The following is a 20426-nucleotide window of genomic DNA, read 5'->3' as shown; positions in this document are numbered from 1 at the left end:
GAGAGATTTTGTCACCATGAGGCCTGCCCTAAAAGAGCTCCCGAAGGAAGCACTAAACATGGAAAGGAACAACCAGTACCAGCCACTGCAAAATCATGCCAAATTGTAAAGACCATTGAGGCTAGGAAGAAACTGCATCAACTAACAAGCAAAATAACCAGCTAACATCATAATGACAGGATCAAATTCACACATAACAATACTAACTTTAAATGTAAATGGACTAAATGCTCCAATTAAAAGACACAGACTGGCAAACTGGATAGACTCAAGACCCATCAGTGTGCCGTATTCAGGAAATCCATCTCACGTGCAGAGACACACATAGGCTCAAAATAAAAGGATGGAGGAAGATCTACCAAGCAAATGGAAAACAAAAAAAGGCAGGGGTTGCAATCCTAGTCTCTGATAAAACAGACTTTAAACCAACAAAGATCAGAAGAGACAAAGAAGGCCATTACATAATGGTAAAGGGATCAATTTAACAAGAAGAACTAACTATCCTAAATATATATGCACCCAATACAGGAGCACCCAAATTCACAAAGCAAGTCCTGAGTGACCTACAAAGAGACTTAGACTCCCACACAATAATAATGGGAGACTTTAACACCCCACTGTCAACATTAGACAGATCAAAGAGACAGAAAGTTAACAAGGATACCCAGCAATTGAACTCAGCTCTGCACCAAGTGGACCTAATAGACATCTACAGAACTCTCCACCCCAAATCAACAAAATATACATTCTTTTCAGCACCACACCACACTTATTCCAAAATTGACCACATAGTTGGAAGTAAAGCTCTCCTCAACAAATGTAAAAGAATAGAAATTATAACAAACTGTCTCTCAGACCACAGTGCAATCAAACTAGAACTCAGGATTAAGAAACTCACTCAAAACTGCTCAACTGCATGGAAACTGAACAACCTGCTCCTGAATGAATACTGGTATATAATGAAATGAAAGCACAAATAAAGATGTTCTTTGAAACCAAGAGAACAAAGACACAACATACCAAAATCTCTGGGACACATTCAAAGCAGTGTGTAGAGGGAAATTTATAGCACTAAATTCCCACAAAAGAAAGCAAGAAAGATCCAAAATTGACACCCTAACATCAAAACTAAAAGAACTAGAAAAGCAAGAGCAAATGCATTTAAAAGCTAGAAGAAGGCAAGAAATAACTAAAATCAGAGCAGAAGTGAAGGAAATAGAGACATAAAAAAAACCTTCAAAAAATTAATGAATCCAGGAGCTGTTTTTTTGAAAAGATCTACAAAATTCATAGACCGCTAGCAAGACTAATAAAGAAGAAAAGAGAGAAGAATCAAATAGAGGCAATAAAAAATGTAAAAGGGGATATCACCACGGATCCCAAAGAAATACAATCTACCATCAGAGAATACTACAAACACCTCTATGCAAATAAACTAGAAAATCTAGAAGAAATGGATAAATTCCTCGATACATACACCCTCCCAAGACTAAACCAGGAAGAAGTTCGATCTCTGAATAGACCAATAACAGGTTCTGAAATTGTGGCAATAATCAATAGCTTACCAACCAAAAAGAGTCCAGGACCAGATGGATTCACAGCCGAATTCTACCAGAGGTACAAGGAGGAACTGGTACCATTCCTTCTGAAACTATTCCAATCAATAGAAAAAGAGGGAATCCTCCCTAACTCATTTTATGAGGACAGCATCATCCTGATACCAAAGCCTGGCAGAGACACAACCAAAAAAGAGAATTTTAGACCAATATCCTTGATGAACATTGATGCAAAAATCCTCAATAAAATACTGGCAAACCGAATCCAGCAGCACATCAAAAAGCTTATCCACCATGATCAAGTGGGCTTCAGCCCTGGGATACAGGGCTGGTTCAACATATGCAAATCAATAAATGTAATCCAGCATATAAACAGATCCAAAGACAAAAACCACATGATTATCTCAATAGATGCAGAAAAGGCCTTTGACAATATTCAACAACCCTTCATGCTAAAAACTCTCAATAAATTAGGTATTGATGGGATGTATCTCAAAATAATAAGAGCTATCTATGACAAACCCACAGCCAGTATCATACTGAATGGGCAAAAACTGGAAGCATTCCCTTTGAAAACTGGCACAAGACAGGGAAGCCCTCTCTCACCACTCCTATTCAACATAGTGCTGGAAGTTCTGGCCAGGGCAATCAGGCAGGAGAAGGAAATAAAGGGTATTCAATTAGGAAAAGAGGAAGTCAAATTGTCCCTGTTTGCAGATGACATGATTGTATATTTAGAAAACCCCATGGTCTCAGCCCAAAATCTCCTTAAGCTGATAGGCAACTTCAGCAAAGTCTCAGGATACAAAATCAATGTACAAAAATCACAAGCATTCTTATACACCAATAACAGACAAACAGAGAGCCAAATCATGAGTGAACTCCCATTCACAATTGCTTCAAAGAGAATAAAATACCTAGGAATCCAACTTACAAGGGACGTGAAGGACCTCTTCAAGGAGAACTACAAACCACTGCTCAATGAAATAAAAGAGGATACAAACAAATGGAAGAACATTCCATGCTCATGGGTTGGAAGAATCAATACCGTGAAAATGGCCATAATGTCCAAGGTAATTTATAGATTCAATGCCATCCCCATCAAGCTACCAATGACTTTCTTCACAGAATTGGAAAAAGCTACTTTGAAATTCATATAGAACCAAAAAAGAGCCCGCATCCCCAAGTCAATCCTAACCCAAAAGAACAAAGCTGGAGGCATCATGCTACCTGACTTCAAACAATACTACAAGGCTACAGTAACCAAAACAGCATGGTACTGGTACCAAAACAGAGATATAGATCAATGGAACAGAACAGAGCCCTCAGGAATAATGCCGCATATCTACAACTATCTGATCTTTGACCAACCTGACAAAAACAAGCAATGGGGACAGGATTCCCTATTTAATAAATGGTGCTGGGAAACCTGGCTAGCCATATGTAGAAAGCTGAAACTGGATCCCTTCCTTACACCTTATACAAAAATTAATTCAAGATGGATTAAAGACTTACATGTTAGACCTAAAACCATAAAAACCCTAGAAGAAAACCTAGGCATTACCATTCAGGACATAGGCATGGGCAACGACTTCATGTCTAAAACACCAAAAGCAATGGCAACAAAAGCCAAAATTGACAAATGGGATCTAATTAAACTAAAGAGCTTCTGCACAGCAAAAGAAACTTCCATCAGAGTGAACAGGCAACCTACAAAATGGGAGAAAATTTTTGCAACCTACTCATCTGACAAAGGGCTAATATCCAGAATCTACAATGAACTCAAACAAATTTACAAGAAAAAAACAAACAACCCCATCAAAAAGTGGGCAAAGGACATGAACAGACACTTCTCAAAAGAAGACATTTATGCAGCCAAAAAACACATGAAAAAATGCTCATCATCACTGGCCATCAGAGAAATGCAAATGAAAACCACAATGAGATACCATCTCACACCAGTTAGAATGGCCATCATTAAAAAGTCAGGAAAGAACAGGTGCTGGAGAGGATGTGGAGAAATAGGAACACTTTTACACTGTTGGTGGGACTGTAAACTAGTTCAACCATTGTGGAAGTCAGCGTGGCGATTCCTCAGGGATCTAGAACTAGAAATACCATTTGACCCAGCCATCCCATTACTGGGTATATACCCAAAGGACTATAAATCATGCTGCTATAAAGACACATGCACACATGTTTATCGCGGCACTATTCACAATAGCAAAGACTTGGAAGCAACCCAAATGTCCAACAATGATAGACTGGATTAAGAAAATGTGGCACATATACACCATGGAATACTATGCAGCCAGAAAAAATGATGAGTTCATGTCCTTTGTAGGGACATGGATGAAACTGGAAATCATCATTCTCAGTAAACTATTGCAAGGAGAAAAAACCAAACACTGCATGTTCTCACTCACAGGTGGGAATTGAACAATGAGAACACATGGACACAGGAAGGGGAACATCACACTCCGGGGACTGTTGTGGGATGGGGGGAGGAGGGAGGGATAGCATTAGGAGATACACCTAATGCTAAATGACGAGTTAATGGGTGCAGCACACCAACATGGCACATGGATACATATGTAACAAACCTGCACTTTGTGCACATGTACCCTAAAACTTAAAGTGCAATAAAAAAAAGAAAAAAAAAGAAGCATTTTGCTTAACAGCTAATCAAACATAGATTTGATTTAGCATAAGGTATTGTTTAACAGGATAAAAACACGAAATACACAAAAGAAGTATAAATATTGAAATGAGGGGAAATATGTTTTCTGCACAAGACAGGGTGATATCCTGGGATGAGGAAGATGCATGAGACAGGAAAAAGGGAAATGCACTTAAATATATTTAGAATTGACAATAATTCAAATATATAATTGAGTACAAAGTGAATATACAATAATCAAAACTTTAGAATACAAAAAGTAACTATTTAGACAACAAAACATGAAAAATGGTGGACTGCATTCACCCTTGGAAAGAATAAGCCAAACACATATAATAATCACAAATAAGTCTTGCAAGAAATAGGCTGTCCATGTATTAAGATGAACACCATAAAACCCTGATGAGACATGTAGAATATTTGGATAAATAGAGAAACAACATATTCCTGGAGGGAAAGCTGAATACTTAAAGATACTGTGTTCTCAAATTAACTTGAATATTAATAAAATCATAATGGAGGAGGGAAAACTGAACAGAACAATTCTCATGTTTAATTAGGATAATAAACAGAGATGAATAGCCTTTGTTTTTCTTTGTTGAATTAAAAATCATGAGTAGGAAATAACAGATATTATAACATATAAATCTACATTAATTATGTCCTTGACGGAGACCAGAAACACAGATCAGTGAAACACCTTAGAAACAGACCCTGCTATTTATAAAGTTTTGATAAGTGTTTAAAGAAATAAAAAATCAATGGGGAAAATAATTATTTCCTAAATGATGCTGAAAACTGTTAGTTATTTAGAAAAAACTTCAGTCCTTAGAGCATACAATATATCTAATGTCAACATTAATTTTAAAACTAAATGCAAAAATTAAACAACAAAAAAGCTATCTTCTCAGTAGATGGAGAAGGATTGTTAAGCACTAAAATAGTAAAAGAGTAGTAAAAGAAATGAGCTCAAAATGAAAAGTTTAAAACAGTTACCTATCTAAAATTTAAAACTTCTCTAAGTCAAAACAAACATCAAAAGGTTAAACAACAAAGTGGAAAATCACTAATAACTAATATAACAAAGGTCTAACATCCTAATATATTAAGAGCTCCCAGAGATCAATATGAGTATTAAAAATTTTCTAAAAAACGAGTGAGTAACAGACATTAAGAGACAAGGAGAAAATGCATTAACAGAGGGAAATACAGATCACTAATAAGCATGCAAAAATAGTCTAATAGTAACAATTAAAGAAATAAAAAATTAAAACAGTCATCTATACATTAGCAAAGTTTTTTTAGAGATTAAAATTAGTTGTCATACAAATGGGATCTAATTAAACTAAAGAGCTTCTGCATAGCAAAAGAAACTACCATCAGAGTGAACAGACAACCTACAGAATGGGAGAAAATTTTTGCAACCTACTCATCTGACAAAGGGCTAATAATATCCAGAATCTACAATGAACTCAAACAAATTTACAAGAAAAAAACAAACAACCCCATCAAAAAGTGGGCAAAGGACATGAACAGACACTTCTCAAAAGAAGACATTTAGGCAGCCAAAAAACACATGAAGAAATGCTCATCATCACTGGCCATCAGAGAAATGCAAATCAAAACCACAGTGAGATACCATCTCACACCAGTTAGAATGGCCATCATTAAAAAAATCAGGAAACAACAGGTGCTGGAGAGGATGTGGAGAAATAGGAACACTTTTACACTGTTGGTGGGACTGTAAACTAGTTCAACCATTGTGGAAGTCAGCGTGGCGATTCCTCAGGGATCTAGAACTAGAAATACCATTTGACCCAGCCATCCCATTACTGGGTATATACCCAAAGGACTATAAATCATGCTGCTATAAAGACACATGCACACGTATGTTTATTGCAGCACTATTCACAATAGCAAAGAGTTGGAACCAACCCAAATGTCCAACAACGATAGACTGGATTAAGAAAATGTGGCACATGTACACCATGGAATACTATGCAGCCATAAAAAATGATGAGTTCATGTCCTTTGTAGGGACATGGATGAAGCTGGAAAACATCATTCTCAGTAAACTATCGCAGGGACAAAAAAGCAAACACCGCATGTTCTCACTCATAGGTGGGAATTGAACAATGAGAACTCATGGACACAGGAAGGGGAACATCACACTCCGGGGACTGTTGTGGGGTGGGGGGGGGGGGGGGGGGCCAGAATTGGGGGTATACTTAATGCTAAATGACGAGTTAATGGGTGCAGGAAATCAACATGGCACATGGATACATATGTAACAAACCTGCACATTGTGCACATGTACCCTAAAACCTAAAGTATAATAATAAAAAAATAAATAAATAAATAAATAAATAAACAAACAATGAATAAATTAGTTGTCATTAAGATTTGGAGTCAGAATCATTCTCAAGTAGAGCTGGTAGACACGAATTGTTTAGCTTTCTCAACAGCACTCTGGCAATATAAATCAAGTAATACAAATACTCATGTCCTTCAACCAATTATTTCCACTTTTAGGAATCTCTTTGAAGATATTAACCAGAAAGGCAGGCAGAGTTTTCTTCAAGATTTTGCACTGCAGCATTGTCCATAAGCAGGAAAAAACTCCCTAAATTTCTAACAATAGAGAAATGGTTATGTAAATTACAGTGGAGCATATTAGAGAATATTGTTCAGGCATAAAAATGTTTTTGAAGAGTATTTGACTGTATGGTCAAAAGCATTCAGTATGCTCTCAGTTATGTTTAAAAAATAAAACCTGTGAGCTATGAATAGAAAATGCATTGTACAAAACACTCCCTAAAATTATTGAAGGCTATGGCTCAAATATGGAATAGTGCTGAATTTTGTTTCCTTCTATTTTTCAGCTTATCTACAAGGAGCATATTGTTACCTTATACTTACAGAAAATATTAAATCTTACTTTAAAAGAACTTAGGTAACCCTCCCATAATGATGCAGAGTTTTGTTTGGTTGTTTAATGAAAAAAGTCTGCAGAAAGACTCACCCACGACCTCTGCAATCATGAAAATGAAGCATATTGCTGAAGCAGAACAGAGTTTCCACTTGGCATAGGCATGCTCATTCGCCCTCTTCTCTGTGGGCTTGGAGCCACTGTGGCAGTGGTACATGCCTCCTGACTCCAGCTCCTCTGGTCTCTCTCTGGGACACTGATCTTTATTCACCGGTTTCTGTTGGAGTTCCACACTATGGATGAGTTTGACAGAAGCAAGAAGTGAACATAGTTGCAAACAAGCCACTCACTGACCCACCCTGCCCATACTTGGAACCACTATTAGGACATTTGCTTACTTGGTATGAAGTGTTCATTTGCAGCTCCTTCTACAAGAAAATATCAAGTGTAAGAAACAAGCTAGAAGTTTCCTTCTAAACTTCAACTACTAAAAGTTTTACTTTTATTCAGTCAAACTCTTATTCAGTCAATGCCACCAATGATTAAGAGATATCAAAGGAATAGGAGAAAAGAAGCAGATACATTTTAAAGGGATTTCTTCCCAGTTATTTCACTCTAAAAAGACTTTGGACACTGTGCTACAAAAAATAATAATAAAATAAATTAGGGTACAGTGTACGATATATGTATATGAGCCAGACCGAGGATTCAAATACACATCAACATCATTGACAGATCATAGTACTGTTTCCTGCTGAGTCCGTATGTACTCTCAGAGACATTCTTACCACCGCTCTGCAGACAGTGGCTACCAATTATTAATGTTATGATCAGAGTTGAAACCTACTTATACTTCCCAAAGCAGGCAGTGAATATCAGTTCTGCTCAAATATAAAGCATGATTTAGATTCATTCATAGAATTTCACAGATGGAAAGGTAGATAACATTTGGTCTAACCCCTTTTTTTCTTTTTTTAAAACAATTTTTATTGATGCATAATAAATATACCTAATTTAGGGTATATGTGATAATTTAATACAGTCATATAATTTTTAAAGATCAAATCAGTATACCTGGGATGTCCATCACCTTAAATATTTCTCTTTTCTTTATTCTAGAAACATTTCAATTATTCTTTTCTGGCTATTTTGAAGCATATGATAGATAATTGCAAACTATAGTCATCTCACAGATCTATCAAACACTAGATCTTTTTCTTCTCTCAAATCATGCATTTGTACCCATTAATCAACCTTCCTTTGTACCTTCCCTCTCTCTACCTTTCTCAGCCTCTTGTAACCACCAATCTACTCTATTATCTTCACGAGAGCCACTTTTTTAGCTGCCATATATAAGCAAGAACATGTGATATTTGTCTTTCTGTGCTTGGCTTATTTCACTTAACTGCAAACCCGTATTTCTTGGCTGAAGTAACTAAGGTTCAGGGAGTTTAAGTAATTGCCTGAGGTCAAATATCCAGGAAATTTTGGAGTGGGAATCCTAAGCCCAGTGTTTCTTCTGTCATGCCTAAAACCAATTTTAGGTGTCCTAATATTGGGGCAGGAAGGCAGATGTCAATATCCATGGATCTTGAACTAATCAGATTTTTAAATTTTTAAAAATAAACTCATGTACAGAAATAAATAAGAGTCTTGGAATTAAGAACTTTGCATTCCTGACTCTGAAAGGTAATAACAAACAAACAAAGAAAACTAACAATATATTAGCTTTCACTTTATTTCATTTAGCCTATCACCATTCACAATTAAAAGTCTGATGGTTTTGGCTTAGATGACAGTTATTATTCTGACTCTAATTATTATATTTGATTTTTCTGAATGAAATAATATATATTCATTATAGAAAATCTGGATTACAAAAAAAATCACAAAGTAGAGGGAAAAATAACTGGCAATCCTCTCCAAGAGACAATTATTGTTGATATTTTATCGTGTAGCTTTGTAATATATGAGTATACTTTTTACATAATTAGATTCCATATTAATTAGGATGCTTTAGGTTATAAGTATGGAAAACAAAACTCTTGCTAGAATAATTAATAAGTAAGAATTATTGGTTCTGCAACTGAAAACATCTAGAGGGGCCAGGTTTCAGATACTTTTTGACGAGGTCTCCAGATTCATTTCTCTGTGGCTCTCAGCTATTCTTCAACCTCAAGCTGGTCTTCCCCATGGTAATGGGATGGTTGCCAAAAGTAATCAAACTATGTGTTTCTTTTTTAACAGATACATAGAGAGATTATCCCCTCTCAAACTGCTAAACAAGAGTCTTGACATGCATGTGGATTTAGCTAAATGAGAAACAACCACTATAGCCAGGGGAATATGGATGAGCTGATTGACTTAGGCATTATTATAATCAGAAGACTCAGAAGGCAAAACCCAGCCATGCTGACTCATAGAGCTGAGAATAGGGAAAATTCTACCTAAACCACATGGCTGCTCCTCAGTGGGGAAGCGCTAGAATGGATGTGAATAAGATGATTGCATCACAAGAGGATCCTACCAAAGATACAGATTCTGAACCTGATTCTTAGCTATAAATATTGTTAATATTTTCTCCATTTATAGAATTTTCTAAATCATTATTTTTAAAATATGGAAGGCAGTATATATTTAATATAGCTATATCACAGCATAATTAACTAATATTTTTAAATTATTGGACAACTCATTTTTTTCCAATTATTTGCTCATATAGGCACTACTATGATTCACATCCTTATAGTTAATCTTTGCTCAATATATTATCTCCTTAAAGTCAAATCTTAAAGGGGAAATTACTTGGCCAAAAGGTACCTACATTTCTAAGGATTTTGACATATATTGCCAAACTGGCTTTGGAATATACATTAAAGCCAATTTACAACACTGGTTTTTTATCAGTTATGTGAATAGCACTCAGGATTTTGAGGAGTTCCAAACAATCTTCTTAGTTGGAATAAGAACAGTTTGGAAAGTAACAAATAAAGTATTTATATTTTAAATGAGTACACTTTTGCTTTTGTTATGTATAATATCTTAATAATAACCATAGAATTTGGTAGTTTGGGTCCCCAGTGGCCATCATCTCAGAGGAACCTGAGTACTAACACGAACACATTGTTGAGATTTACTCTTTCTTTGGGCTGAGAAGACAGCATGAGCAAAGCAGGCTCACCAATTGTTCTGGAACTGCCTGGTGTGCTGTGGTCATATGAAGCATTGCTTTATTTTATGTTTCTCATGAATCTTATGACCAGGGAAAGCCAAGCAGTCAGTGACCAGGAGAGATAATTTATCCTGGAGCAGCTCAGAAGCCAGTCGAAAGCAAGAATCAAACCTGGAGAAAAGCCCCTGAGCAATGCCACAAGGAGGAAAGTGTGAAAATGTGGGCAATTTTTACTTTTGTGTACTGCTTCCCTGTTTTGGGTTCTAAGATTAACAAATATGGATATACTTTGAGCTGAGACTGCTCCCTGAAGAACTAAGCCAGAAATCCAAAAGTGGGCTTCATAAGGTCCATTGAAATTGTATACAGTGTGTTCGTGTGTGTGTGTGTGTGTGTGTGTGTGTGTGTGTGTGTGTGTGTGTGTGTGTTTTATGGGAGAGGCAAGAGTACACAGTCTTCACTTGGCTCCCAAAAGAGCCTGTGATCTCAAAGAAGTTAAAAAGCAAAGTTAAGATATATTCCTTATAATCTCATTAAAGTAAAGTAATCTAAGTATCTCTAGATGCAGAACAGGCTTTTGATCAGAACAATGATGTGAATTTTAAGTATTATTTTAAGAAGAAAGTTATAAAAAGCAAATGCTATGATGCAACAAACACTGAATTGTGAATCTGCTGTTAATGAATAAATCCTGAAATATGCCCATGCATTCAAATATGGCCAAAGCTTTAAAAATTAGGAATAACAGGCCAAAGAAATTTACTATAGCATCAAAGAGAAAAAAGATGGAGAAAAAGAGTTGAAAAAGTACAGAAATATTAGAAAATTTGATGCCAATATTCTAAAACTTTGATTTCATCTCCAAAAATGGGATTTAGAAAATGGGATTTTATTTTTGCAATCTTGGAGAAGCTTTTACTTTTTAATGTTGTTTTTGTTGAGTGGTAGAACCTTGCTTCTATCTCCAAAATAATGTTGGTAAAATTTGTATTTTTTTACCCTCTTATTTCAAATGTTGAGCACATAAAAATCACTTTGCTTTTGTACTTTCACATCAATTTTCCCAAGAACATCAAATCACTATTCCTGTTAGAAGAGGAGATAAAAGCTTCAGCCTCACCATGAATGTCTAACATTTCATTCATTCATCATTAAATATTTATTGCATACCTAAAAAGGGCCTGCACCATCAGAAGTGTTAATGATACCATGTTGTATGAGACAAAATTCCTTCTCTAAGGAGCTTGTATTTTAGTAGAGGGAGACAAAGAGTAAATGAATCAATAGTAACAGAGGCTATAGAGTATGATGAATGGTGAGCAGGAGAGGGAAGATGAACTACCTTAAATGGGGTGGGAAGGAAAGGCACCTCTGTGGAGGTGATATCTCAGCAGCACGTTATAGAATTACCAGGAGAAAACCTATGTGAGTGAAGGCTATCACAAGTAGAGGGCATTGATGGAGCAAAAGCCCAAAGACAAGAAGGATTTTCTTGTTCAAGTGCTTGTCTTGAACAGAAAGAAAACTACATAGGTGGCCCCTATGGCATAAAGAAAGAGTGAAATGGAAAGAGGTCAAAAAAGGGATCAGATTTTGCAGAACACTTCAGGCCATTATAAAGAGTTTAATTTAATTCAAGGTCTAAAAGGAAAAATTTGGAAAGTTTTGAGCTGGGAATTAACATTACATGGTTCACATTTCTAAAATGATCACCTTGGGTGCTGCCTGGAAGACTACAGTGTAGAAGATCAAAACATAGAAACCCTTAGGAGGTGACTACAGCCAACACATTGGTGGCTTTGACCCATGTGGTGACAACAAAAATGGAAAGAAGTAGTCATATTTGAGAGACTTTTGGGAGCTGGAGTCAACAGGACTTGCTAATCAATAACATTAGTTAAAGGGAAATACTAGAGAGGTGGGACTCAAAGATGACTCATTGGTTTCTGGTTAGAGTAACCCATAGAAGGGCATGTCAATTCCCAAGATGGGGCTGAGTGGCAGGCAGTGCAGTATAGAGTCTGAGAGCTTGGGCTCTGGCAGCCCACCACCTCAGTTGAACTCCCAGCCTTAGCACTCACTAGTCATATGACTGTAAGATAATTACTTAACCTCTCTGTGCCTCAATTTCCCCATCTGAAAATAGGAATAATGATAGCATCACTCTCATAGGCTGATTGAGAGATTTCTAGCTAATTCATATAAACCACTTCAAAGTGTAACTGGAACAAGATGAATGCACAGATTTTTAAATTATTTCCAATCTGAATGTCTTTTATTTTGTTGTCTTCCCAATTCCTCTGGCTAGAACACACAGACCATGTTGAGTAGAACTCATGAAAGTGGACATCCTTATCTTGTATCTGATTTTAGGGGAAAGTTTTCAGGCTTTCACCATAATTATGATAAAAGACTGCACATTGGTACAGTGTACACTGCTCAGGTGATGGGTGCTTCAAAATCTCAGAAATCACCACTAAAGAGCTTATCCGTGTAACCAAACACCACCTGTTCCCAAAAAACCTATTGAAAAAAATTATGATGAGCTGCAGGTTTTTCATGGATGCTTTTGAAGAAGTTTCATTCTATTTCTAGTTTCTCAGGTGTTTATATAATTAAAGGGTGTTGAATTTTGTCCATTCGTTTTCTGCATCTAGTGAGATAATCATGTGAGCTTTGTTCTGTATCCTATTAATATGTTGTATCACTTTGTATTTCAGATGTTAAATTAAGATTGCATTACTGGGATAAATCCCATTTTATCATTGTTCATAATTACTTTTATATATTGCTGGATTCAGTTCATTAGTCTTTATCAAGGATTACTGCATCTGTATTCATAAGGGATATTGTTCTGTAGTTTTATTTTCCTGTGATATTTACTCCTTTTTTGCTATCAGCAGAATATTGACCTCATAAAATGAGTTGGGAAGTGTATTTAGGCCTCTTCTATTTTGGGGAAGAATTTGTGATGAGTTAATATTAATTCTATTTTAAATTTTGGTAGAAATCACCAGTGAAGACATCTGGACTTGAGCTTTCTTTGTATAAGGTTTTATGAAATTTATTAATAATTCAATATCTTATCAGATTTTCTATTTCTTCTTAAGTTCATGTGGTAGTTGGTGTCTTTCTACGAATTTATCCATTTCATCTAAGATTATATACATTTTATTTCATGCAGTTTACTATTAAATCAGTTAAGAGGAAAAAGGAGAACAAATCATTTGTCTTTTATAATTACCCACACTATTACCTTTATTGGTGCTATTATTTTTTAGGAATGATTCAACTTAACATCTGGTGTCATTTGTTTTCTTTAATATTTCTTCTTTTACTATTGCTTTCTTTACTGATTTTTGTAAAGTGAATCCAGCAACAAATTATCTTAGATTTTGTTTGTCTTTATTTCATCTTTATTTTAGGAATATAGTTTAGGTGGATACAAGATTATTGGTTGATAGAAATTTCTTTTTCTTTTACCACTTTAAATGTCATCTCATTGCCATCCTCCTTTGCTTCTGGTAGAAGTCGGCTGTTAATCTGATCAGGATGCTCTCATACATAATGAATCTTTTCTTTTTTCTCTTGCTGCTTTCAAGGTTTATTATTTGTGTTTTAATAGTTTTACTATAATGTGCAAGTGTGTAAATCTATTTGCTTGATTCTTCTTAGAGTTTATTGAACATGAATGTGTAGATTAATATTCAACAAACTTCAGAAGTTTGGGGCCACTATTTCTTTGACTGTTTTTCTGCTCCTTTTTCTCTCTCCCTCTGGCCCTCTTATTATGCATATGTTAATGCATTTAACAATGTACCACATTTCTCTGAGGCTCTGTTGATTTTTTTACTTCATTCTATTTTCTCTGTTTTTCATGTTGCATAATATCTTCCAATCTATTTTCAAGTTCAGTGATTCTTTCTTCTGCCAGCTTCTATGAGTACAGCTGTACTGTTGAACCCCTCTAGTGAATTTTTAATTTCACTTATTGTACTTTTCAACTTCAGAATTTTCATCTGGTTCTTTTTTAAAAAATAATTTATAACTCTTCATTGCTATTCTCAATTTTATGAGACATTTTAAATCATATCTATCTTTAATTCTTTGTTCTTTGATTTTCCTTAATTCTTTTAACCTAGTTATAATAGCTGTTTTGAAATATTCAAATTCTAAATACAACACCTGGACTGTTTCTAACTGCTTTTTTTTTTTTTTTTTTTTTTACCAGATGTTGTCTGACTTTCCCTGCGTGTGCAGCCTCTGTTGCCACTCCTCAGAAGGTGCATCATTGGGTAGATGCACAGTCATTCTTAAACTCTCCCATTTCCAAAGGATAATAATCATTTTAGTAGTGTTCACTTTGACTGTTTCTTTCCACCGTCTCACTGTTAAGTGATTGTTCTGCCTGTGTTGGTATCACACCCAGATTTTGGCCTTCTTGTTTGCTGAATTGCTGCTCTACGGTTTTCAATAATACCCTGAGGTATGAGTTGACCAACAGTCTGATCCAATTAAATTTGTCTGCTTCAGCTACTGTAAGAACATACCACAGACTATGTGGCTTAAACAACAAAAATGTATTTCCTCACAGCTCCAGAGGATGGAAGTCCATAATCAAGGTGCTAGCAAATTCACTGGTGAGGGTTCTCTTTCTGCCTAATAGATGCCTGCCTTTTCGTTACTTCCTTGCATGGTCTTTCCTTAGTGTATGCACCCAAAAAGAGAGAGAGAGTGAGCTATCTGGAGTCTCTTCTTATAAGAACATTAATTCTGTCAGATCAGGACCCCATTCTTATAACCCCAATTAACCTTAATTACTTCCTTAAAGGCCCCATCTCCAAATACAGCCACACTGGCATTTGTGCTTCAACATATAATTGTGGGTGACATAAACATTCAATCTATAACAGGCTTCTTTATAGGGGTAATATTTGAGGCCAAATTTTGTGGCTAGTGCCAAATCCAGGAGGGCATTTTTTACCTCTTTTTCTGCCTGTCTCTGTTTAACTTTTGGCTGGTCTGCCACTAGCTTGTTGCTATCATGAAGCAACAAGCCTACTCTTAATTGCCCACCAGAAGAATCTTCATTGTTTTCAACAGTGTCCCTATGCTTGAAATGCCCTATGCTCTCTTGCAAATAAAATTCCAGCTTGTGTATCATCAGTCTTCTAAGGGAAAGATACATAGCCCTCTATTCTTATGGCCTGCCTCTCCTATGAGTAGTACCTTTACACCACTGCACCAGAGCTGGCAGAAGAGACAGTGACCTACTTTTCCTGGAGCAATATTCTTGCTCCACAAGTGGAGCACTGAATACGGATCATAGTCCCTAGGCTGTTTTGCTTGTGCCTCCTGGAATACATCCTGTACACTATGAGTGATCCAGGGCAGGGATATTCAGGACCTTCCTGCTCCTGGGCTAGAGATTATACCCTATGAGAGGAGGCTGAGTAGAGGAAGGAAACCATAGTCTTCTTGGTCCTGTCTACAATGAATAGAATTTCTGCAACCTGAAGCTGGGACAATAAGAGATTCCAACAGCCTTTTGCTCTAGGGGTGAACTATGATCTTTAACTGGAAGCTGGGAGGAGAGGGAGCCCTGTCTTTTGGCTACATCCACTCAGAGTTGAGCTCTCATCATACTGAGCTTGGGGAAGAGCTGAGGTTAATGGAGCAGATCCTGGCTCAAATGCCATGGATGCTCACTTCTTACTGAGATTTAGATTTTCTTGAATAAATAATTCTTAATTTTCTGCATGCCCTTAAGACAACTTCCAGAGATTTTCATTTCTTTTTTATAATTTTTAGCAGTTAAATAGTTGTTGAAAAGGTTCTAGCAGTTTACCTCACCATCTGTCCCTGCCCTTACTTCCTCTGCACTTCTTCAACATATGGCTTAGGGAAAAGAGAAACTTGATCCCTTCCACCTAGCACCAAGAAAAACATTGATTGTTTTTCGTGTTGTAGTTCAACTTTACACGACTTTTTTCTTTTTTTTCTTTTCTTTTTTTTTTTTTTTTTGCTACAATGAACCCAAAGCCCAGAGAATCCCATCAATGAAACAGATTTGGAGAGACTGGAGAGGGTAAAAAGTATGGTTCATGGCACCTACTGGGTCCAATATTACTACTTCCTATGGTAAAATGCCTGTAAAGATTACCTCCAGCAATTCCTGTCATCCAATATGCACATGCAGTCAAGAGATAGAATCTATTGCCTCACCCATGGAATCTGAGACTTGGGACTTGCTTTCACCCATAAATTGTGATAAAAATGATATTGTGCCAGTTCTGGGCTTAAGCTATCTGAGAATGGTCAGCTTCCACTATTGCTCTCTTGCTACTTTGGACTGTCACATAAGGAATTCCAGGCTAACCAGATAAAGTGAGACACCATACAGGGAGAGAAGCCATGGGAAGAAGAATTAAGACCCCCGCCCCAGGCAAAAGCCAACACAAAGATCTCAGTCATGTGAATGAAGCCATCTTAAATCTTTTAGCCTAGCCCAGATACCAGCAGAATGTCCTTCCATTCCAACTAATATCACATGGAATGCTGCCCAAATCCTGACCCAGAGAATCATAATAAAATAGTTGTTGTTTAAGCCACTACATCTTGGGGTAGTTTGTTGCACAGCCATAGATAAATGGAACACTCCATTTGTGGAATTAGATAATAAAGTTTTCTTCAGATTAAGTTTCTTAACAGCCAGTAACAATTTAAATAGAAAGCTGATAATAAGTAGAAAGAAAAAGAGGTAGAAGGAGAAAAGAGGAGGAATATCGGGGGACAAAGTTATCTACAACTAATAGAGACAGAACAAAATAAATGAGATAGATTGGGAGAGGTGAGGGAAGAAGTGAGTAAGTGAGGGAATTCAGGGACATGTGACCTAAGGAGGAGATAGATTAATGATTCAGGAGCCCACATGGTGGATGTATGGGTACAGGAGATGTAGAAGGAGAAGGGGAACACTAAATTAACAAGCAGGGGACCTGGGTCCACAGCCCAGTTCTGTTGTAATTAGCCATCTGCCCTCAAGAAACACACTTATTCTGACCTCAAGAAAGGCATTTGTTCGCCGGGCGCGGTGGCTCACGCTTGTAATCCCAGCACTTTGGGAGGCTGAGGCGGGCGGATCACGAGGTCAGGAGATCGAGACCACGGTGAAACCCCGTCTCTACTAAAAATACAAAAAATTAGCCAGGCGTGGTGGCGGGCGCCTGTAGTCCCAGCTACTCAGAGAGGCTGAGGCAGGAGAATGGCGTGAACCCGGGAGGTGGAGCTTGCAGTGAGCCGAGATTGTGCCACTGCACTCCAGCCTGGGCGACAGAGCGAGACTCTGTCTCAAAAAAAAAAAAAAAAAAAAAAAAAAGAAAGGCATTTGTTCTATCTGGCATTCAGTTTCCTACACGGTAAAATGAGGGATCGAGATAAATAATCTCTTCCAGATTTATTTCCCTTGAAAAGAAAATACAAATGAGTTTGACAATTCTTATAGACACTGTGTCCTGAAAACTATACCTATTTATGGGGTGAAGAAGACTTTGTAACTATAAGTGGTTGGCTTATTTCTGCAACAAAATGCTAATAGTCTATGTTAATGAGAAGGGAAATACTGTTATTTCAGTAATGTGGAGATGCTCTATTGATAGTATCCGCAGGGTTAACAATTTTTTTGTCCAAAATTTCTGCCTGACTCACCACAAGACTTTGTTTTTTATGTTAATAACCTCGGCCGGGTGCGGTGGCTCACGCCTGTAATCCCAGCACTTTGGGAGGCCGAGACGGGCAGATCACGAGGTCAGGAGATCGAGACCATCCTGGCTAACACGGTGAAACCCCGTCTCTACTAAAAAAAAAAAAAAAAAAAATACAAAAAATTAGCCGGGTGCAGTGCCGGGCGCCTGTAGTCCCAGCTACTCGGGAGGCTGAGGCAGGAGAATGGCGTGAACCCGCGAGGCGGAGCTTGCAGTGAGCTGAGGTTGTGCCACTGCACTCCAGCCTGGGTGAAAGAGCGAGACTCCATCTCAAAAAATAAATAAATAAAAAATAACCTCAATACATCATATCTAATATTATTTTCTAAGAAAAATAATTCTTCTAATGTGAGATTGCTAGATTCTTTGTTTTAAGCCAAGTTATAAATATCCATTTTATAAAGTCTCTTTGCTGTTACTAAAATATTTGATGCTTTCAAACATAGTATCACTACTCCTTAGAATATTAGTTTGGCTTTGTGAAACAAGGAAGAACATTACGCGTATTATTAATGGGCAAATATTCTCTTAAATTCTTCTAACATGAATTCTTTTCGGATTTTCATTAGCTCATTTATATTCACTGAATGTGTTCCTTTTTTGAACCCCATTCAGATTCAACTCCTCAAACAAACGAAGCTCACATTCTTATGTATGTGAAAGTATATTTACTGTGCAATTATCTAAGTCTGGAAAACCTTCCTTAAACTATTTTCTATATAGGTTATCCCTAACCCTACTTTAATTCCTTTTTATTTTTAGCTCTTAGCCTATTACTTCTGAGAAAGCTTCCTCTGATTCCAAAGTCCAGTTATTCTTATTGAATACCCTCAATATGACACGAATACACTGTTTTGTAATTGCCTAGTTCTAATATGTATTTCACATTAGACTAAGTTTCAAGAGGACAAAAATCTGAGACTAGACATTTTTTTCTTTCTCATTATAAGTCCTGCACTTAGCACAGGTGTGTTCAATCAATAATTGTTAACCAAGTGAAAAATGAATGAATTACATGTGACACTGTGGGAGACATTAAAAAGAAATGGAATACTTTGTAGAACATTAAAATCAGCTATATTTATTATAGGTATGTATATTAATAATGATACTTTATGAGCATGAAAACAACAGCTCATTTTAAGATGAATACAACCACAATTTTGCCATATAGTTGAAGTCTTAACTTTTTCTAGATATAATATAATAAAATTTACTATCTATCTTAAAATTGAGAATAATTGAGAAAAGGAAAAGTAAACAGATTATATAGGTCTATTTTCTGGAATAAACACTACAGATGAAAAACACATCAATAAAATGTGTTCTTTATGCATTTAGGATATTTAAGGAATCAAATCAACTATATAAAGTATTGCATTTTTCAGAATATAAAATACATGTCAGTCAACAACTTACAAAATGTTCCAGAGTGTCCCCAAGTTGCAGAGTAAAGGCTTACAATTCAGACGCAACAAGGTATAGGAATTAATTGGATGATATCCAAGAGAGAAAATTGTGAAGCAGACACAGACATCTATTACCTTTCTAGTGTGAAAGCGTACATCTTGGCAGCTTTATCATTCACAAGATACGTTCTTTCAAGAAACTCCATGACGGCCAGGATGAACTACGGCTGTTGTTGTCGTTGTTGTTGAACTCACTGCCCAGTTTTGGAAGCAAAGCAGCACTGCAATTATTTATACACTTTCTAAAGAAAAAATTAAAAGGCTCCAGAAATTAAAATAATGAGCTTCCTACATCAGTGTTGTTGGTAGGTCTGCTAAAATTGCAGCCTCCTTGGAATATTACCTGGCTTCACGGTTTTCACCTACAAAAACTGCTTTTCTAGGGAGACTAGCAGGTAGCATTATATGAAGTATGTATGTCTTTCACATGATATCTGATTCAATTGTGCTTTCTAAGAGGTAGAGGAGCTCAAAAGCTTGCTACAAATTGCTGATGTAGGGTTTTGACCTTCAGAGCACACGTGGGTGAGCTGCAAATAGCTACCATTCTGTACACTAATCTAATTCTTTCTTTGTCTCTCCCTCCTCCTTTTTCTGGACTCTTTATCAGCCTAAAATTATTTCTTTGGAGTTTATTTCTAAGATGACCTCTAAGCAGCTGTCAGAATTTACTTGTCTCTCCTAGGACCATTTTGGGATTTCCCTATTGAAAGGGAGGACAAGGGTCAATAGTTTCTGAAACCAGTAATCTGAAAACAGTTCTTGGTACAGCAGCTTTTAGACAATCTGGGCAATACCATTCTGGACATAGGAACAGGCAACGATTTCATGACAAAGATGCTAAAAGCAAAAGCAAA

The 20426-nt window shown here is 36.6% G+C and overlaps 1 protein-coding gene across 2 annotated transcripts in view; it reads right to left on the bottom strand.

Moving 5' to 3' along the window:
• Nucleotides 1–20426, bottom strand: part of SLC30A8 (solute carrier family 30 member 8) — a 244935-nt gene that overhangs the window by 32735 nt on the left and 191774 nt on the right. The window contains exons 3-4 of one of the 2 annotated variants that reach the window (XM_058444414.1): nucleotides 7564–7593; nucleotides 7259–7458 (exon numbers count right to left, since the gene is read on the bottom strand). In XM_058444414.1, coding sequence (XP_058300397.1) covers nucleotides 7259–7382 — 124 coding nt within the window. In that variant the 5' untranslated portion in view covers nucleotides 7383–7458; nucleotides 7564–7593. Of the gene's footprint in view, nucleotides 1–7258; nucleotides 7459–7563; nucleotides 7594–19644; nucleotides 20049–20426 lie in introns of those variants that run through there. The other variant, XM_032760308.2, reaches the window with a different exon arrangement.

The sequence above is a fragment of the Hylobates moloch genome, unplaced genomic scaffold, assembly GCF_009828535.3.
Source record: "Hylobates moloch isolate HMO894 unplaced genomic scaffold, HMol_V3 SCAFFOLD_9, whole genome shotgun sequence".
Taxonomy (NCBI): domain Eukaryota; kingdom Metazoa; phylum Chordata; class Mammalia; order Primates; family Hylobatidae; genus Hylobates; species Hylobates moloch.
Note: the sequence above shows the minus strand (reverse complement) of the source record. Positions and strands in the feature narration are given on the sequence as shown.